This window comes from Protomyctophum bolini (assembly GCF_963924005.1).
Source record: "Protomyctophum bolini genome assembly, chromosome: 11".
In the NCBI taxonomy this organism is placed as follows: domain Eukaryota; kingdom Metazoa; phylum Chordata; class Actinopteri; order Myctophiformes; family Myctophidae; genus Protomyctophum; species Protomyctophum bolini.
Genome location: NC_137872.1, coordinates 14,579,001 through 14,600,294, shown reverse-complemented (window position 1 = coordinate 14,600,294; position 21,294 = coordinate 14,579,001). Strand labels below are relative to the sequence as shown.

The 21,294-nt window shown below is 43.0% G+C and overlaps 1 protein-coding gene across 1 annotated transcript; it reads left to right on the top strand.

Moving 5' to 3' along the window:
- Nucleotides 1-5,054: 5,054 nt before the first annotated feature.
- Nucleotides 5,055-19,001, top strand: LOC308323292 (piggyBac transposable element-derived protein 4-like; the record flags this gene model as incomplete). Its single annotated transcript, XM_080775014.1, has 8 exons — nucleotides 5,055-5,292; nucleotides 6,728-6,808; nucleotides 7,724-7,779; nucleotides 13,137-13,268; nucleotides 15,114-15,200; nucleotides 16,499-16,597; nucleotides 16,772-16,843; nucleotides 17,452-19,001. The coding sequence occupies exons 1-8, from the start codon at nucleotides 5,132-5,134 to the stop codon at nucleotides 18,999-19,001; spliced, it is 2,238 nt and encodes a 745-aa protein (XP_080631140.1). The 5' UTR covers nucleotides 5,055-5,131.
- Nucleotides 19,002-21,294: the final 2,293 nt, after the last annotated feature.

The window sequence follows — 21,294 nt, the reverse complement described above, 5'->3', positions numbered from 1 at the left end:
TTTTTACAATTGTTGTTCTCTATCCTTGCTATCCCTAAACAATTTGTCATTATAATGGCCGCCTTTAATGTTATTTAATAATTGCAATTAATTCTGTTTATATAACTTAATGGAATATATACTTACAATTTACAATTTAGGCATTTAGCAGACGCTCTTAATCCAGAGCGACTTACATTAAGCAAGAACAAAAAGCATGGGGAATACATCACATAAAAACATTTATCATGAAACATGCGTAAGCTAAGAAAGTAACAGTGGAATATCTATAATGAAATAAGCTATACATCTATACTACTATGATATACATTATGTACTATGACGTGCTATTACTACATACAATGCACTTATGCTGTTTACATAACATGCTTAAAAAAATGTACTCAATTGAGTAAATTATCAATTTACTCAATTGAGGACCTGATCACCCCTATATCTCCATATATGGAGCTGGCTTGTTCTGACATCACAATTATGTTCCGACATCTGGATCGGACATTCAGACTCCATATTTGGGCATACTGACAAAGAACTCCATATGGGCATGTTCTGACATCCAGCTGCGATGACTATGGGGGTGGGGCAGGGGGGGCAGGGGCTTTTTGGGAGAGTTTTGGTGTGTGTGTGTGTGTGGGGGGGGGGGGGGCAACTAGGTGCATGGTGCATTGGGTTTAAATGTTAATAGCTGCAGCAAAAACAGTCCTACATTCAACTGGCCCCATGTTGTAGATTTTGGATGTGTTTGTATTTGGATATTGGCCTTTTTTGTTTAGGGATGAACTGTATTTAATAATTCATATTATTTTTTACAATTTGTTTTACAATTTGTAATATAAAGCAAGGAAATACTATACCATACTGATATATTGTGGTGTTGTTGTTGTTATATGTATAAGACAACTGGAAACCTGTTTATCATTTTAGAAAGGGAATTGAAACGGCGCCTGCAATAAAGGCAGCTGATGTAAAGAATGTATTCACCACTTCAATTATTCATGTATTGTTAGTTAACTGGAGATCGAGATCTATTGCAGCCATGAATTTCTGTTGGGGAAGAAAACGCAACTACTTCCTCGAACTAGTTTAAGTGGATTTGCAGCGGCCAGCGGGGGCAATGGTTACACTTTAGGCTGGATACTAGCAGACAGTTGTTGTTGTGGCGGCGGTAACCTGATACCGTCATTTCTTAATGGAGGTCACAGAACTCTCTTCCAAGAAGGCCACATGTGCATCACAAGAGCTCCATTTTTCTCTTGGTCAGCAGAGAAAGTTAAGCAACTAATTGCATTGCAGTACTACAGTACTGAGGTAGCCTACTTAATTTAACCTCAGAAATTTGCCTCTGATCTCAGAGGCAAATATTGTACTTTTTGGTCCACTGCAATTATTTGATATCAGATACGGTATACAAGTTACTTTGCAGATTTAGATAATTACAAAACACATATAATTTAAGCCCTATTTTATACAGATTCAGGAAAAAAGAATACAGTTCATCTGCCAGTAGACTTGGGTGAGGTGTTGGAGCCAAAAATAAACCAAATGTAAAATACAATGATTAAAAATAGCAGAAATAGCTGATCTACAAGCTCACAATGTGTTGTGAGCTTGTAGATGCGCTACTTATATTTGTGATACTGCCACTTGTATTTCATTAAAATAAAAGAATTATACTTCCTCCACTACTGGCAGAAGCAGACCTTTGCTCTTAAACTCTCCATCTGAATTGATATACTTATTCCATTAAACTCTCACTGTGTCCCACTGCAGCTTACTGCCAAACGGGTCAGAAAAATACAGCCTTTGTTCAACGGGCTGATCATTATCAGTGATGTGGCTGGACTTTGACCGTGGCCTGGGAAAACCAGGAAATACTTATACTGTACACACACGCACGCACTGACTCACGCGCGCACACACACACACACACACACACACATTTGAAATGTTTATTTATGTCTACATAATGAGAAGTACAGGAATACCTTGTACAAAGGACAGCCAGTTACAACGTGCATGGACGGCAAAGCATCGTTACATACAGTACAGCTGACATGTTGGACACAGGGCAGCAGACATAAATCATGGATAAAGGAAACAACGCCTCCTCCAAATTGAGCGGCTTCCTATGGCTGAAACTGAGCAATACCTCGCTAACTGCTTGGCTCTCCTTTTGGAAAGGCCGGCCATTTGTAAGCCCCTCACAACCAACTTATGCACATGCCCTAGGCTGCCAAAGATAAAAAAAACTAAAAGTTTACATCTGTAGCCTAGCTGTGAGATGGTCTGCATTCGAGTGGGGTTGGGTAGAACTAGATATGGTATAGGCATGTGGTAGATAGGTCACTAGATTAGTAGTGTGTGCATTGTCCATATATCTGCATAACATATTTCCAAACCATGTTAAACACTGTGTTAAATTAAACTGTGTTTAAATTTAAGGCAGCTGGGTATGGCACAGTGTAAGGGCAAATAAACAGTAGATAAACAAGATCTTTTAACCACTTAAACCCTCTGGTTCACAAACTTATTCATGTCAAGGACCCCCAAATTGACACTCATTAGCCTGCGGACCACCATTAGAAAAGATATGCCAGGGACCCCCCATGAGAGAAGATTTTTACGGCTCTGGCAGTGATTTTCACAGATTTTCATTTCAAGGACCCCCAGTTTGACCTGAATTAGGCTACAGACCCCACATGTAATGGCATTTCTATCTCTGGGACCCCAATGTATATTCCCAATGTATAACTCTGAGAGTGTACAAATGTATCAAATGGACCCGTTAGACTGTTAGAGAGTCCCTTTTGTTCAATTTGTACACTCAGAGTTACAGACCCATAAGGGTCAATTTGATTCCTAATTATCATTTAGCTGGGGACCCCCTGGAACTCAAGGACCCCTGGGGGTCCCCGGACCCCACTTTGGGAACCACTGCTCTAGTAGTCTTTGTGGAGAGCTATAAATTGGCTTCGCAAAAACAAATAGTCCACGTGAGTTTGTAGATCTGCTATTTTCGTTCACCCGAGAATATGCATGGTGTCAAATGGTTCATTGCTAAATGTGGAACATTGCATAAAGCCAAACAAGCCCTGCACAATAATAACACCAGAAAATGCAATCAAAACAATGTCACGTTTACTTTCTTATCTCAAAACACAAACAAATGGTGACACATTTTGGGATCAATGGGATGTGAGTTCACATAGTCCATCCAGGTGAAACATTCACTCTATCGCTGCCTTTTGAGTGGTCCCTTATGGAGTTATGTGGGTGGGGTGTCTGGGTAATGTTGTTTTTCACCACCTGTGCACAACCTAACGCACACACAAACACACACGCACGTATTAACTGTATAATATATGATGCTTTCGGGTGTGCCAGTACAGTACAGTACAGTACAGTACAGTACAGTACAGTACAGTACAGTACAGTACAGTACAGGGGTAACTCTGTCATTTCACAACCGTTTCGGATGCGGAGCGGCACGCGCGTTCCTGGGGGTCTGGAACCCATCAAGAGGAACAAGACCTCTCACATTTCCAGATGTTCTGAGTAGGGACACAGGACTGACTGCAAATGAACTTGGTGTGGCGATGACCAACAGAGACCAGTGGAAGCAGCTTGTGTCGCAGATCTCGAGGGCACTCGAAGGATGATGATTCCACTATAGTCAATAAAGTGAAATCAGTCTATCTCTTCTCAGTGTTTTGTATAGGACCACAATGGAGACAACACAAGTCCCCCAGGAGGTTTTTTGTGTTATCCTTTTAGACCAACTTGCTCAAGTTTTTTGTTGTAGCCTATAGGCCTACTTCCGTGCCGTTTAGATATTTTTGACTACTAATAAAGTATTCAATTAATAATCAAGATTTAATGTACCGCATTTGCTGTTACAAAAGAACCACTAGTCTCTGACTTTCTTGGGTTTTGTCCTTCATTATGTTTTCTTTCTGACAGTCGACTGTGAGAATAATGGATTTGTCAGGTTGATTGATTGAGTATTATTAACAGTTTGCAGAATCACAGTACATTTCAAGCACAATCAATACAAAAACTGTTAACTGTGAGTGGACGACACCATAAAAGCATTAAACGGCCCACCGTTTACAAGGAACATTGTATGTTCAAAACGGTACATTATAAACAAACATCTTAATGATGAAACAATGCATGGCCTGAAAGCAATATGTGCCATTTTTGTTTTGCTTTTAAACGCGTCAACACTTTCAGACGGCGCCGATTGATGATGACGTCACATACACCTCGCGCCAACATCTGGGGCTCCCTTTTTTGCTGAGCCTGGGAGTCGATGGGCACACTGCACTGACTGATGCCTGGCTGGGGGCGCGCTTGGTTTACAGGTTAGGCCGGGTTAAGTTGAATTGAAATTATGGACCCTGTTGTAAACAAGTGTAATGCTTTATCATGGTGTCGTCCACAGTAACAGTTTTTGTTTTGACTTGAGTTATGCGTTAAGTTTGAAATGTAGGCTACCCATCAGTGATCAGTCAGCATAGGGCCATACTGTTAATACATGGGCGGCAGGCCTACCTACTTCAATCAATCTATCAATCAAGGTTTTAGCTCTGCTCCATAGCCCTAATGCCCTTTGCTGCCGGGAGCTCAGAGTGCGTCCACTAAGGAAAGTAGGCTTTCTAATTACACCAGCCGCCTTTGTATTGGTGAGTAAGGAGTTAGGCTGGTCTGGTCTGCATTTATGCGAGCGTAAGAGAACAGTTCCATAACTCTAATTATGAAGGCATTAGAGCTATGGATGGACCAGACCTAGTTAGGTTTAGGCATAGTTTTTGTGATGTTATAACCCCGTCCGCCGCCCTACTAGTTGTAGCCAGCGCTGTAAAACAAGTGTGATGATGTGATGCGTCCAGGGGATGCGATGCGTCCCTTCAGGGCGCATCGACTCCCAGGCTCCGCAAATAAGGGAGTCCCTCCCCCGCCATATCTATGCCTCACGCCTCCGATGTGTCGGACTCGGTTGGCGCGCGAGAGAGAGAGAGCTGTAGTGTACAAGAAGAAGCGAGAGAGTCAGAGAGAGCTGTAGCCTACTACAAGAAGAAGCGAGAGCGAGAGCTGCTTGGACAGAGAGAGTTTTGTCCGTGTTTTGAAAATGGACCTGCATAATCGTTTGAGCCGTTTCATTCAGCTACGGAAACAACAGGTCTTTGACTCAGTGGAAGTTGGCAACATTTTAGGTGGAAATCCCCCCATTGACGTTAACGACTCAGACAATTCAGACGAAGATGCCGATCCGATTGTTGTTGATGAGAGGTGAGTCAAGATGGATGCAAATTGTTGGCTGATTGTGTGCGTTCGGTTCACACGCGTCCATAGTTCCATACGTGCGCAACCATGCATCACTATCAATCATCGTTACTCATTACTATAGTTATAAGACTGATACTCGACAAATGAATGGACGCGTGTGGTTATTTGTGTGTGCAAACTGAATGGCGTGCATGGAGCAATGCAGCATGACGCATCGTTCGTGGATGCTAAAACTTTGTTCTGGCGGTGCATTCACTTGAGTGCACGCATCCATGTGTCATTGTTAGAATAGACTCTCGTATGTATTTTATCGATTTTGAAAATGTAAAACATTGCATAGGTCCTACTACAAGAGTAGGCTATATCTTCCAGGGACATGGTCCCAAACGGTGGTACGTGCACCCTGTGGTGCGCCGTGCCCGAGCGCCTTCTAGGCGGTGCGTGAAATGAAAAGGCATGGTGTTATTTTAAATAAATTAAACAAACAAAATATAGGAGCGCACACCAGTAGTGGGGAGGTGCTGACCGCATGAGATAAAACTTTTACTTAAGAAAAGAGGCCACACAGCTAGGCTACTAGGCCAGTCACGATGCTAGAATTTTTATTAAACCAACTTTTTGGCAACCTTGAAGAAGGCAACCTGTTTGCCGAAACGTTGGTTTAATACGTTTCTAGCATCGTGACTACGAGCTGTGCGGCCTCTTTTCTCAATTTTAAATAAATTAACATATTATGCCAATAAATGGCAATTGTATGCAGAAAATATCCCATAATCAGATTCAGGTTATAATCTGGGGCGAAAAAGTTATGGGTCTCGGCGACGGTTGCCAAAGCAAAGGGTAGTAGCCTACTGCAACTTTTAAAACAAAAGCCACCATATTAGCATTTGAATACCTGTTCTGTGAACAGGGAACAGGCAACACCCAACCCAACCCCCAGTGGCCCCAACCCCCCTAAAGGTGACAAAACCACAGTCATGGGGAGGGAAGCGGAGGAATGCTATTTTGTGTTCCTATTTTCTTCAGGTGTGCTCCAGCAGAGTCCAGCTACCCCACAGTCCCCATAGTCGTTGCCTATATATATATATATATATATATACACACACACACACACACACACACACACACAGTATAGGCTATATGCACTACTGTATGTGGATATAAGAATATATGTTTCTATAGCTTATGCGACATATGCAGGTGGCCAATTTCGAATAAAATATGTCACATAATGATAAACTATGTTGCATATATATTAAAAAAAAATGGTTCATAATATATATTAATTTCAATGTGGGTGATGCGTCACCTAGGTTGGGAGCTAACATGGGGTGCACAGCCAAAAAAATTGGGAACCGCTATGTCATCGTTACAACAAATTAGTAGTGTGGCATGTGTTTTCATCTTGTAACAGTTGTTTTTACATGTTTTTATGAAGTGAGGAGGATTCTTCGTTGGTTTCATCTTCAGCAGATGAAGATGCACATGATGTGGCCTGGCAACCTCCTAAGTCTAAGAGGTGAGTGTGTGGCCGCCGCCAGCAAACAGCGATGCTGGCTCCTGAGCCTGAGCATCAGTGCTTTTCTAGTAATAGTAGTAGTTCTAGATGCGTTTCCATTAAGCGCTGGTTTAGTGCAATAAGGCTCTTGCGCATAAACTCCTGAATGGTCCTGGAAAAATCTCAAAATGCGAATAAGTATTTTTTCACTTTTATGCTGGAAGGGGGTGGATTTTGGCCTATATCGGGGAAAAAAGGAAATGAGCAAATGAGCTCACATTGTGAGCCGAAATATGTGGGGGAACAAACGTACTTTCCGTCAGTTAAAGTCAAACCTGTGGTGAGCTGAATGATCATATTACTTTATTCATCAAGGTGAAAACATTTAGGTCTAGGCTACACGTATACGGTATGCACATTTTCGTGTGCGTTTGGGCCTTTCAGCCACACGCAAACAGTGTTTTCGGCCACTAAAACTTTGATTTTTGTTAACGGATAAATAAGTGAAGACGGGGTACTATTTGCAATACGCGCATGTGAGTTTAGTTCAGTAAAGTTTAATGTGTGCCCGTCTAGTTTAGTGTTTAGTGTTCAGCGGACTGGGCAGACAGCGTGTCACAGCGTGATAGATCACAACAAATCAAAATGACGAGTGTCGGGTAAACAGTACCTCATGATGGAAAAAGACAACTCCTACAGAGGACCTGGTCAACCTGATCACATCACACAGAAATATAAGGAAGGGAATATAAGGTCATTTTCAAGAAGACTTTTAGGTTTGGCTAACTGCATCAAGTATCGATGCCTTATGCCCCATTTGGGGCGAAGAGCGATATCTGAATCTGGATCTGAGAGGTGTGCTTCAGTGATTTTGTAGTTAATAGTAGTAGTTTTCTTATTGGGACATCATGTAACACTGTCTTTACATTTCTGCAGTGATGACAGCAACACACAGAGGAGGTCAGGATCCCATTCAACAGAAAAAAGCCCAGGTCAGTGCCAGTGGTTTGCTGTGGATTTTTTTAACTAGTGGAACTCTATTTTTGTGTATAATTAACACAAAAACTGCTTCTGGCAGAACACTCCGTCATATAAGCTTTTTAATTGATTACATGAGATCACTCTTCTGCGCTTCATATACATCTATGTGACCCTGCTAGATCACCATTGATCATCCATAAACCACGTGACCAAGATATGTTTCTAAAAAGCTACCGGATGACTGCAGTGCAGAGCAGACACACAGAGAGAGATCAGAGCAAGCCTAGTTATTGAGCAACTTGAGTGACTTACTGAGATTTACTGAGTGTAGTACAGTTCTTCTTTCGTGTATCATCAGATGGCCAACTCAGTGTCATGCAGCCATGCCCTCGTCTCTGGTCCTAGGTCAAAAGGGCCAGCTTCTGAGGGTGGGCTGTATAGGGGGCAGTCTGTGATAATGTGCTCGGCAGTCTGTTCAGGCTCGCCACACTCGCACACCGCGCTATCCGATAGGCCCCACTTCTTCATAGATGACTTGAAGCGACCCACGCCACAGCGCAGACGGTTCAGCGAGGTCCATAGATGGCGTGGCAGGTCTTCTCCTTTAACGCCACCTGCTCAGTAGTACAGTTATTAATTGTATATTAGTTTGTAGTTGGAAGTATTAGTTAGATTTGTATAGTTTTAGTTTAGTGTTAGGTTTGTTTGTAGTAGTAGTAGTAGTGAATCCCCCCCCCCTTTCCCCTCACTGTATATGTTTCTTTTCCCTTTTTGCTTCCTTTATGATGAATTCCTGTTCTGTTCTTTAACTATATAGAAGTGTCTATTTGTACGTCTCTAAATGTTTTCATGAATTGAACATGGTGGACCCTGTTGTAAACAAGTGTAATGCTTAATTGGGTCGTCCACTCAAAGTTAACAGTCTTTGTATTGAGTTTGTGCTTGAAATGTACTGTAATTCTGCAAACTGTTAATAAATATTTCAATCAATCAATCAATAGTAGTAGTACAGTTATTCATTGTATATTAGTTTGTAGTTGGAAGTATTAGTTAGATTTGTATAGTTTTAGTTTAGTGTTTAGTTTGTTTGTATCCATCCACCGGCGATCATCCACCCCAATCCGCCATTATGCCTGGACCAGGTCGAGGAAGACGTAAAAAGCTTCCCTCCAACCCCCCGCACCCCGGTGCGAGTGAAGGCAGCCCCAGGCAAAGAACCCTAGATGAATGCATGGCACGTTATTGGGTAATGAAAAAGAAGTTACCTGGGGAGACGGATTCTGAGCCTGAGGCTGACACTTCACTTGACGACAACACGGTCTCGATCAACGAGAATAAGAAGCCAGCGACGGTTGAAGATGAGCCACAGTCGCTGCAAATGAATGCTGGACCCGAGTGCCTTGCGAGTGGTAAGATCTTCATTTCATTATAGCCTGGGTTCCAGTCTGATTCACTAAAAGTTTGCTACTGTATTTGCTACTGTACTCAGACGCGACACAGTGAATCAGGGTTGGGTGGGGGGGGGGTTACACTGTATACACGTATATTTCCGTGCAAAATATGTGAAGAATGCGGGGGGACAATCCTGTGTGTGTATGTGTGAGTGTGCGTGTATACTGGTTACACTCCTCACATGCACTATAATTTACAACTCATACTGTAGCTAAATATGCATGTTGTATTGTGATAATGATGATGATGATGATGATGATGAAATGTATTTTCCACAGTTGTGACTTCAGACAACAAGGAGCATGATGATGATGAGGAGGAGCAGAAGACAGAGGAGGAAGCCTGTCTGTCAGGTAAGAAGTGAAACATTTTTATTTGACATTTTCAGAAGCTTTCATTGTAGCGTCAATATATTTGCATTCTATATGTGGTCCTATAGTTAGTGTACTGAGACACTTCACTGTCTCCCTGCATTCTATGTATGTTTACATGCGTCGTGCTGCGACGCGTTGAGCTTGTAGATCTGCTATTTACATCATGCAACCAAGCATAAAATTACTCTTTTAGTTCTGAATATGCATGTCCTGCATTTTCACTGTTTTCACTGCAGATGTGGAGGAGGAGCAAGCACAGAGCGGTGGCACTGTATCCTGTGTGTCCGGTGTTGCAGGTAAGAATTAAAAAAAATAATCATAACAGATAACAGCATTCTATGTTGATCATAGTTTACTGAGACACTACACTGTATGTCTGTGCACATTGTAAAAATGATTTGTTTCTGCACTTTTCTACAGATTTACACACAAAAATATGTGTGAGCATAGCAGCAGATGTATAAAATGAATAAAGACAATGTATTTTAAGGTAATTGCATATTTCTATAATTCACAGCTGGTGACAAGCCTCGTGGCTGTGTTCCTCCAACAGATGATGGCTGGTCTGATGTGGGTTGGCAGCCGATACAGATGGACTTCACTGGGACCCCGGGCCCTCACACTGGTGACCTACATGGTGGCAGTGATCCAGCAGAGTTTCTTCAACTCTTCCTGACAGATGAGATGCTACAGGACATCGTTCATCAAACAAACTTGTACGCAGAACATTGTCTGAGTCAGGTTAGTGAGGATCGATCACACTCTCGAGTTTGGAGATGGACAGCAACCAACCTCACAGAACTCAAGAGGTTTCTAGGGCTCTACTTCCTCACTGGCATCATTGAGAAGCCATCCCTTGCGATGTATTGGTCAATGGATGAGGTTGTGGCCACCCCACATTTCAACAATACAATGTCACGGAACCGTTTCCAGCTGCTGCTACGTTTCCTTCATTTCAGTGACAATGGTGCAGCTTGTCCAGCAGATAAGTTGTATAAGGTCCGGCCAGTGTTAGATTACCTGACAGCTAAATTCAAACAGATGTACACCCCACATGAAAACATCTGTATAGATGAGGGCATGATGGCCTGGAGGGGGCCCTTGTCATTCAAAGTTTACAACCCATTGAAGGCTATACGCTACGGCGTGAAATTGTACAGGCTATGTGATTCTACAAATGGATATCTGTACAGTATGAGGCCTTATATTGGTGAGCATTCCTACTTGGAGGATACAGTAGCGGATTTGATCGGTGACTTGAAGGGCCACGGTTATCGTCTTTATTTGGATAATTACTGCAATTCCATTGAAATGTGTGAATTTTTACAAGGGTTGCGTACACAGGTCTGTGGGACCCTAAGAAAAAACAGGGGGGTACCACCTGCAATCAAGGTGGCTTCCAATTCGACCCTCAAAAAAGGAGAGTTCATAATGCGACACAATGGCACCGCCATGGTTGTAGTATGGAGAGACAAACGCATTGTACGAATGGTGTCGACTTTCCATGAAAACAAAATGCAGACTGTGTTGGAAAAACAAAAGGGAAAAAGAGTGCCACGGCAAAAGCCGCATAGCATAGCAGAGTACAACTTCTTTATGAATGGAGTTGATCGCCTCCATCAGAATATATATCCATTCATGAGGAAGTCCGTAAAATGGACCAAGAAATTTGTGTTTTACATGTTTTCCATCTCTCTGTACAACTCATTTGTTCTTTACCAGTATAAAGGAGGGAAGCAGTGCAAAACTCTGATGAAGTTTATTCTCAGCATTGTGTCAGACTGGACAAACTTGAGGCCTGAGCGGGAGGAGGAGGTGAGGGAGGAGGAGGTGAGAGAGGAGGATAAGGAGGTGAGCGAGGAAGAGGTGTGCGAGGAGGAGGCCAGGGGTGGGGGAGTAGGCAATGGCCGACGTGCACCCAGGTTACCCAGGGCACCCAGGGTACCCAGGTTACGCAGGGCACCCAGGGCACCCAGGAACACTGACCCTAAATGCAGGCTGATGGTCAGCCTTGAAGGTCATGAGCTTGTGAGCCTTCCTCCAACACCGAAAAAAAAGAACCCAAGTAAAAGATGCAGGGTCTGTTACAAAAAAGACAAGACCTGCCGTAGAGAGACACGCTACTACTGTGTAAAGTGTGCTGTACCACTCCATATAGCGTGTTTCACTGTGTACCACACAAAAAAGAATTATTTTGAGTAATTGTCTTGATTATGTTTTGTTTTCTATTATTTTGTATTTATTGTATTCTGTATATATATTGTATATGTATTCTATGTATTTTTTATTTAGCTCAGGGACGTTTTTATTTTGTATGATTATTACAGTAAGAGAGACTGATATAGTGGGCATTTTGTATTTTGCTCAGGGAAGCTTTTATTTTGTACGATTATTACAGTAAGAAACATTGATATAGTGTGCTGACTATGATTATTATAGATTATGAGTGCCGCTCAGTTCACACAGGGAGTGATTTTATTTTCCTTACAAGCGTTTACAATGTACAGACATACAGTGGTATCCCAGTCAACTATTGGAGCATAGAATACAGAGAGACAGTGTAGTTTCTCAGTAAACTTTATGAGCGCTGCTCAGTTCACAGAGGATGTGATTTTGTTGCTTTTGTTTTCCTTAAGATTTTACAATGTGCACAGACATACAGTGTAGCTCACTGAAGCACACAAATAAAAGGTTGACATGACTTTCTGCCTCAGTCTACTGTTTATTGCTTAGCAAAAAAATAAACACAAGCTGTATTCATACTATTCAACTATCGATAAGTACAGAACGAAAAATGGGAAAAACTCACTTTTTGGGGGAATTATTATTCCATTCTATTGTTTGATGTATGCAGTGTCACTGCAGCTTTAGGGTTAAAATGACTTTTCAGCCGGAGTGTGTTTATTTCACAGTTTATTCAGCTCTTTTGGTTAAAAGCAAGCTGAATTGAACTGTCAATAAGTAAAGAACTGAAGATGGGATACATTTAATTTCTTTTCCTAATCAAAGCAGAGATTCTGTTCTTTAATTCAGTATATAATATAGTATACATGGGCGAGAAGTGACCTCGCCCTTTACGAGACCTGGGTACCATATATGGCTTTCTCCATGTATGGGGAAGGACACATCTAACTTCTTTTTCTGATTAAAGCAGAGATTCTGTTCTTTAATTTGGGTGAATATGAGGTAGCTATATTGCATCATTGTATATAGCTCTTATAAAGAAATGCAAATATCTCAGCTTCTGTATTTTGACAGCCTTTTGGGCCAAAACCAAGCAGTATTGAATGGATGATGGAAAAATCTCACTTCTTTTTACCAGCTGCCACGTAGTGGGAGCTGTCCTACACAAACTCGACAATGAATTTTACGTCATAGTGTCTGAGCAAATAGACAGTGTCTATTTTACGTTATGATGACGTACAATGATAAGAGCACCCCTCACTTCACACGGGTGTTATTTTTCTTTATTACTAATGAATATGTCTCCGGGTGGCAGTCTGGCATGTATCCTAACATATTTGTCTTTTCTTCTTCCCCAGAAAGGAGACGAACAGCGAAACGTGTATTGGATGGAGATGGAGAGACCGTCAAACGGAAAAGATCGTCACCATTCACCCAAACCTCTGTGAAACAGGAAGATGACACAAACAGCGAGTTCTCTGTATATGCTGGTAATTACTGACGTTTACTGGAACACAACTTTTTTGTCGTCCTGATAACCCTGCTTTTTTTTTACCAACTTTACTATTATAGTTAGTTCCGAGGTCTTATTATCGATTCACGCAGTCCATTTATACTCCTCCATTACTTTTGAAAACAAAAGTAGTTGTTCAAATGTGTTTCATGAAGTTGTATCCACACAAAAATCACACCCGTGTGAAATGAGGGGCGCTCGTCATCGTACATCAATTTATATTAGGGGACATTTGATATTGCTACATAAGGTACCATAAGGTGGTCCCTTATTGGCCAAAAGCTCTCCCAACAACATGTGATTAATTAGCCGATTTGCTCGTTTACATATGACTTAAGTTTACCTTCAATGTCAATGGCGTTTAATGTTTTGATGTTTAATTTACGTCATATTTAGCGGAATAATCAGCTCTTATCATCATACATAATCATGCATCATCTCATACTGGCCAATCAGAATGCCTGTTGCCTGTGATTGGTTAGCTGATTTGCTCGTTTACAGTACATATGACGTACATTTTCCCTTCAAAGTCAATGGCGTTTAATGTTTTGATGTTTAAAACACCCTCCGCGCCATTGCCGAAGATTAATGTCAATTAATAAAAGTAAAGGGTCTTTTCAGCGGAGAACTGTCAATTGAAGCCTTGCGCAACTGCTCTGTGAATATCAGTGCCGTACATCAAAGCAAACCGCCACAACACGTGATCACATCACACCATCTACACAGTAACCAGAAAAACCTGCTTTAAATGCCACAAACAACAACAAACTATAGAGAGTAGATGCAGAGGAGAGAGAGAGAGAGAGAGAGAGGGAGAGACAGAGAGAGAGGAATGTGTGAGTTGGAGAACAGTGAGTATAGAAATTACCGGTATCTAAAAGTTATATTTGTGCCAGTTTATTATTATTACTGTTGAGTCACTGCAGAGGAGAGCAAGAGAGAGTGCCGACAGGAGTAGAGCATAGACTGAGTAGAGAGACAGGCTAGGCAAATGCACAACCAAGCGCAAGCACGTCAAACTCGACCCTCGTCAGAGAACCCTCCATGACTTCATGCGACCTGAACACAGGCATCATAATCAGGCCAGTGTTAGCTCACCGGCTATGCCCCCCCCCCCCCCCCCCCCATATGGTGGTGGACAGCAAGGAACCTGTACCCCCAGAGCCAATGCAGGGAGAGAGCCAGAGTTTCCCGCGCCCCTTCCTAAGGCGGGGAAGAAGGAGCCAAGTCAGCCAACACAGGGAAGTAGCTCCCCCCCCCCCCCGCCATCGGTGGACGATATAAAGAGGATAAAAAAAGAGGAGCCAACAGAGGCAGACAGTTCCCTACAACCCACCCCCCATCTATCTGTGGACAATGCAAAAAAAAAGAAGCCAGCAAAGGCTGGTAACAATGTAGCCTCGGCCAGCAATAATTAAAAAAAAAGACGCCAGCAAAGGCTGGTGACAATGTAGCCTCGGCCAGCAATACGGAGAAAAAGGACCAAGCACAGGCCGCTGAAAATACAAAAAATAAAAAGAAGGTCAAGAAGCCAACACAGGCAGACGGTTCCCTGCACCCCCCTCCCCATCCATCCGTTGACAACAACAACAAAAAAGCCAACACGGGGAGACAGCTCTCTGCAAGCCACCCCAAATCCATCCGTAAACAACAAGAAGAAAAAGAAGAAAGCTGTGTTCCCAGGTGAGCCATCTACGGTTCCACAGGCAGAGCGTCACCTACCTGAAGCCGATCCTGGCGATGGCGTCCATGTCCGGAAAAGCAACAGAATACAAACATCCATTTCTGAACCCCCGTTACGCTGATTCTTTCACCGATACAGAAAGCGAGATTGACTGCGACCGAAACGATGATACCAATTACCATCCAAGTCCAGGAAGGCCGCCGTGTCCGTCTCTCTATTCCACGGGTAAGAAGTTGAAACAAACTTTTTTCTTTATTGCATTGACTCAATAGCATGGTGTGTGTGTGTGTGTGTGTGTGTGTGTGTGGGGGGGGGGGGTGGCTAGTGAATTTCCAATCCGGAGTAACTTTCACACACACGCGCGCACGCTCGGGAGGGTGGTCATTTGGGTCTGAAATCAATGACACTCAGTCTTAGCACGTCGCTGTGGCGCGTTGTGAGCTTGTAGATCTGCTATTTTCTGAAAATAGCAGATTTATTTATTTCCCCCAAATGGCGTTGGTGCATGCCAGGGTCTAGCACCGTTTACATTTTGCTGTGCAATAGTCGTTGTGTATTGGCTGCATATACGTGCAGAGAGATCAAAGTGTCAGACTATAATGGCTTATTTGAGACTTTGTTGATACTGCAAATATCAGATCTACAAGCTCACAACACGCAGACACCCAGTGGTGTAGCTCCAGCCTTTCCAGCCCGGGCGAGGAAAGGCCACAAGGCGCCGCGGCCATATAGTGGCATTTTTCTTTTTCCTGTTAGGGTAGGGTAGGTCTGGGCCTTCATTTTCAGGCCCGATGAGAACTCTATAGGCAGTCCCTGTTCTGTGGACTTTGATAAAAGGCATAGAAAGTGGTTTGTGTCTTGTGATGTCATTATAGGCTAGAAGGTATACAGTAGGTCTATTGTGTGTCATATGAAAACGCCTACAAAAAAATAAAATAAATAAATTCATGTAATTAAAAATCTTATAATTCATCTGCCTGCACAGTGCACATTCTGTCCAATATATAATACAAAAGATTTAATTGTTCAATTTGAGCATTTAAAAAAAAAAGTAATATGTAACTGTAATAGTAATAATAATATATTACTCTTGCTCAGACAGTAATATGTAATATAATATATTACTTTAAAATTAAGGTAATAATTAATAAGTAATATATTAAAAATATAAAGTAATATACCCAACACTGATCGGGTGCGTCGACTCCACGTTCCCGTCACACCCGTGCATGGTTGGAAAGACAGCGCCTAGAGTCTCCATACAGCTCGCAAAATAGTTTGAGATCTCCTCTGAAGTCTGGGATCGATTCTGGGGACGAGAGTTCCGGTCAGTCTTGGTCACCAATGCGTGAACGACACAGGCGCAGCGGCAGGGACGAGCACTGATTTACAGATGGTAAGCGTATAGGCCAGACCTGTAATATTTTTTTGAATCGCTAAAATGTAAGTTGTTAGTCTGGTTAGTGTCTAACTAATTCATGCCTATTGATTTGTGTTCTTTTCTTTTGTACCTTTTTTTGTAGAGCGATTTTCGTCTGGCGATGTCACTTGGACTTCTGACGAGTCTGACCAATACGTCTCGTCAGAATATGAAGATGATGAGTCGTCCCGTTACTCTGGAGGCAAGATTTGTTTTATTCATTTTCAGAACTAACTAAATGGCAACTGTCTGGGACTGTCTGAATTATGTCATTCAAGCTAAAAAAAATAATCATATAAAATAGTGCATATCATCCTAGATTGTTGTTGTTCTCTGACTAAATATATATATATATTGTACTCTGTGCCATTTTCAGAGGTGGAGATATGTGATGCAGCTCTCTCGCCACCAGATGCCTCTGTTGGTGCTGATGGCAGGGCAGGCAGAGGTAAGTTACATTTCTGCACACTTGTACACAAAATGCATTTGTGTGTGTGTGTGTGTGTGTGGGGGGGGGGGGGTCTGCATGTGTCCAGCCCAGTGATGGTGGTGATCCATTTGACTTGGAACCGTAGTCTGGTTGCGGGGACAACAGCTCTAGAGAGCTCTAGATTTCCCTCGCCAATTTACAAGAGCTAGAGCTGTTGCCTACGCAACCAGACTACGGATAAGCGGTTGAAGATGGATGGACATTGTGTGTGTGTGTGTGTGTGTGTGTGTGTGTAAGTGTGATATGCAAGTACATATACAATACATACTTTGTGAATTGGAGAGGGAAATCTAGGGCTCTCTAGAGCTGTTGCCCCTGCAACCAGACTACGGTTAAGCGGTTGAAGATGGATGGACATTGTGTGTGTAAGTGTGATATGCAAGTACAACTGCTTATCCGTAGTCTGGTTGCGGGGGCAACAGCTCTAGAGAGCACTAGATTTCCCTCTCCAATTCACAGTTGTATTGTGTATGTACAAGAAGTTTGGGCCACTTCGTGGGCCTTTGGGCTGTTTACCTCTAGCGCTGATGTTTATTGCAAGTAATTATATATTTCTATTTTTTCAGGTCGAGGCAAACCACGGTGTGTCCAGCCTCCACGTGTTGAGCCAGAGTGGCGTCATCTGGATGCAAGTGGTTGGCAGCCCCAGTCATTTCCATTCACTGGAACATCAGGACCTCGCAGCCAGGCAGCGGCCATGCAGTCTGTAGAGCCTTCTGACTTTTTGGAACTGTTCCTCACTGATGAGTTTCTGACTGTGATGGTGACGCAGACTAACATGAATGCAGCGCGGAGCAAGGCAGCGATGGCACCAACGTGTCAATCCAGGATCAAGGCGTGGAAGGATGTTGACTTCAAGGAGCTCAAAGACTTTTTCGGACTAGTCTTCTTGACCGGGCTCATAAACAAGCCAGAGCTGGCGGACTACTGGTCAACCGACGAAGCACTGGCAACGCCGTACTTCGGTAAGGTAATGAGTCGGAACCGGTTCCAACTCATCCTGAAGTTCCTCCACTACACAGATCGCCTGGAGGATAAAGAGGACCGGATATACAAGATACGCCCCATCCTGGACTACCTCGTAAAGAGATGGCGGGAGATGTTTGAGCCGGGTCAGAACATTGCCATAGATGAAGGGACGTTGCTATGGAAAGGACAGCTTTCCTTCCAGATTTTCAACCCACTGAAACCGGCTAGGTTAAAATCGTATATTCTAGCTGATTCTTCTACAGCGTACTGCCACAACTTACAGCCGTACATTGGAGAGTACCACTTGCTGGACACCGTCACCTCTCTGCTTGGAGACTTGGCAGGGAAGGGTCATGTGTTGTACATGGACAACAGCGTGTCCTTGTGCGAGCACCTTCTGCAACTGAAGACGCATACCTGTGGAACCATTCGGGGTAACAGAGGCCCACCCCCAGAGATCCAGGAGGCCAGCCTTTCCACCCTGAAAGCCAACGACAGAATTGCCATGACCACCGGCAAAGTGATGTCTGTTGCTTGGAGGGATAGCAAGGTGGTGAGGATGGTGTCGACCTTCCACCAGGACACTGTGGTCAATGTGCTGAAGTGGCAGAAAGGCGGGACCCAGTACATGTATGAAAAGCCTCAGTCGGCGGTAGACTATAATCAATGGATGAACGGGGTGGATAAGTTGGATCAGCACATCACCTACTGTCCCTGGACCAGGAAAACATCTAAGTGGACAACAAAGTTCCTCATGTGTCTCTTCCAAATTAGCATGTACAATGCCTTTGTCCTGTATCGCATTCAGAATCCTGAAGGTGCCTGTGGAGACATGAAGAGCTTCATACATTCTGTCATCCTGAAGTGGTCTACGCCCAAACGAGAGACCCGGAGAGTGCCTCACAAGGATCCAAGGGTCAGGCTAACGGCCAACATTGCACCCCTGCCAACACTCCATGTCCTGGAAAAGCTTCCCCCCACTCAAAAGAAGAAAAACCCTGGCAAACGATGCAGGATGTGTAGCCGACACAGAGAGGGGGGGCCACGCCGTGAGACCAGTTTTCAGTGTGTGGTGTGCTTCGTCCCTCTGCACAAAGGTGTATGTCACATCCGGTACCACACGGAACAAGAACTACCCCATGCATGATGTGACATGCACCTTTGTGCAGAGGGACGAAGTAATGATTTTTTTTTTATGTCATGTTTCTTATACGTTTTTTTGAAGAGGTGCTGTACTAAAATTTTCGTTTGTCGTAGTCTCTTGAATAGTTTTCAGTTAGTTTGTCACATTTTAGTCACCTGGAATGTTTTAGTGTTAGTCTAGTTTTAGTCGACTAAATCTACAGTTGATTTAGTAGAAAATGTATTTTGGTGGGCCTTGATGCCGTCGTAATGGCTGATTTTATAATCAGTAATTGCTGAAAATAGCCGATCTACAAGCTCACAACCCGTCGCGACGCGTTGTGAGTCTGTAGATCTGCCGCAACAATTTCGTCAAGTGTTGCGTCAGCGTGCACACTTGACGAAATTTGAATATTTAGATCTAGTTTTAGTCATCACAGCATAGTTTTCATTTAGTTTCCATGTAGTTTTCATCAGTGAAAAAAGGTAGTCGACGAACATTTTTTGTTTTAGTTTTAGTCGACGAAAACAACACTTCCATGGCATGTATACTCTGTAAACAGTATAGTATTTCTCTGTAAAATAAATTCATGGTGGAGAGATGATTCAAAAGTGTCAGTGTTCTTTTCTCAAACCAAGGTGTATGCAACTGCCTAGAAGTAAAGCACTGAATATGCTAGACTCTTGTTCTTTGTTTCTGGGTAAAGTAGATTCCTTGATGTTTCATTTGAGCTATTTCATGTCTTGGTCATCATATCACATAAGTTTATATTGGCGTTGAAAGAGAAATGCCTGGATTTCTCAAAGGGCCTTTTTGCTCAAACTATCGTGTATTCAACTGCCTAGTAAGTAAAGAACACAAATTTCCTCCTGTGTAAAGTAGAGACTTGGAGCTTCCAAATGAGTATTGTGTGTCACTGTAATCATATCACACAGTTTTTATGGGACTTCAAAGATTAGTGTAAATGGCCTAAAAGCAGGGCTTACTTTAGTCAGAGCATGGTGTTTTCAACGCCCCATAAATATAGAATGCAACATGCTGGAAACTTTTGTCTTCTTTCTGGGTAAAGTAGAGTTGTAAAGCTTTAAAATAGCTATTGTGTGTCACTGTAGTCAAATCACACAGTGTTATATTGGGCTATAAACGTTATCAAAGTAAAACGGCTTGTAACTCAAAATCGGTTCTCGGAATGGAACCTTTTTCACTCAAACCAAGGTGTAATAAAATGCTTATAAGTCAACCATGGAACATGCTAGAAACATAATTCTGTATGTTCTGTGTATTTTCTGTATAAGGTAGAGACTTGCAGCTTTAAAATGAGACATTTGACATTGTGGCCATATCACACATTGTTCTATTGGCATTCAAATATGTCTTCAACACGCAATAGCTGGCATAAGTCACAATAAGCTGCTATTAGGGGTGGCAGCCTAAGGGTAGGAAACCATGGCCATATTTCCATGTGTCACATGCACACGTGGGAGAGAGGGAATGTAAACTGACCCAGTGTGGTTCAGCCCTGATGAAGACCGTATAGGTCGAAACATGTCGGTTGAATAGTGTGCCCGGATCTCCGCTTTGTTCTATAGATGTGTTATCCCGATTGATCCCAGGAGCACCTTTTTACTATTTTTACATTTTGTATACCTGCACACCTCCTGAGCACCTGGTTTCTTCCTTGCCTCTGCCTTGACCCAGTGTGGTTGTTTGTCACCTTAAAATAATCGCACAACTTGAAATGTTATGCAAAGCAGCCCGGCAGAGGCCTTTTGACCTGTGTTGCTTTTGTTCTAGTTGTTGGTGCAGCTTCACCCCGTCACCTTAAGCTCACCCCTGGTCGTGGCCAAAGAAGGGGCCGTGGGAGCACGCAAAAAAGGTCAGTATATTCATTGCACTTTTTATTCAACTGTTTTAGCTATGCATGCTACATGTGGAACTAATCACATGAATGTAATTACTGATTGGTGATTGATTATCTGTGTGAATCTACGTCAAGAGCCCAGCGAGCTTCACACTGCAGCTCTGAGCCTGCATGGTTGACTGACGCAGACCATGACGCTGGCCCCGACACACAGTTCAGATTCAATCCAAAACGGGAAGTAGGACCACAAATGATCGGCATCACATCTTACAAGCCCGTAGAGCTGTTTGAAATGTTCTTCTCCCAGAGTGCACTGCGCACCTTGTGCGAAAACACTAATAAGTGTGACGCACGAAACATGATGACGCACTGACCCGCCCCTGGCGCACAAAAGCTTCTTGGTTGAAATCGTGTGGCTGTGTGGCGTCGAGATGACAGGACCTCCCAGCAAGAAGT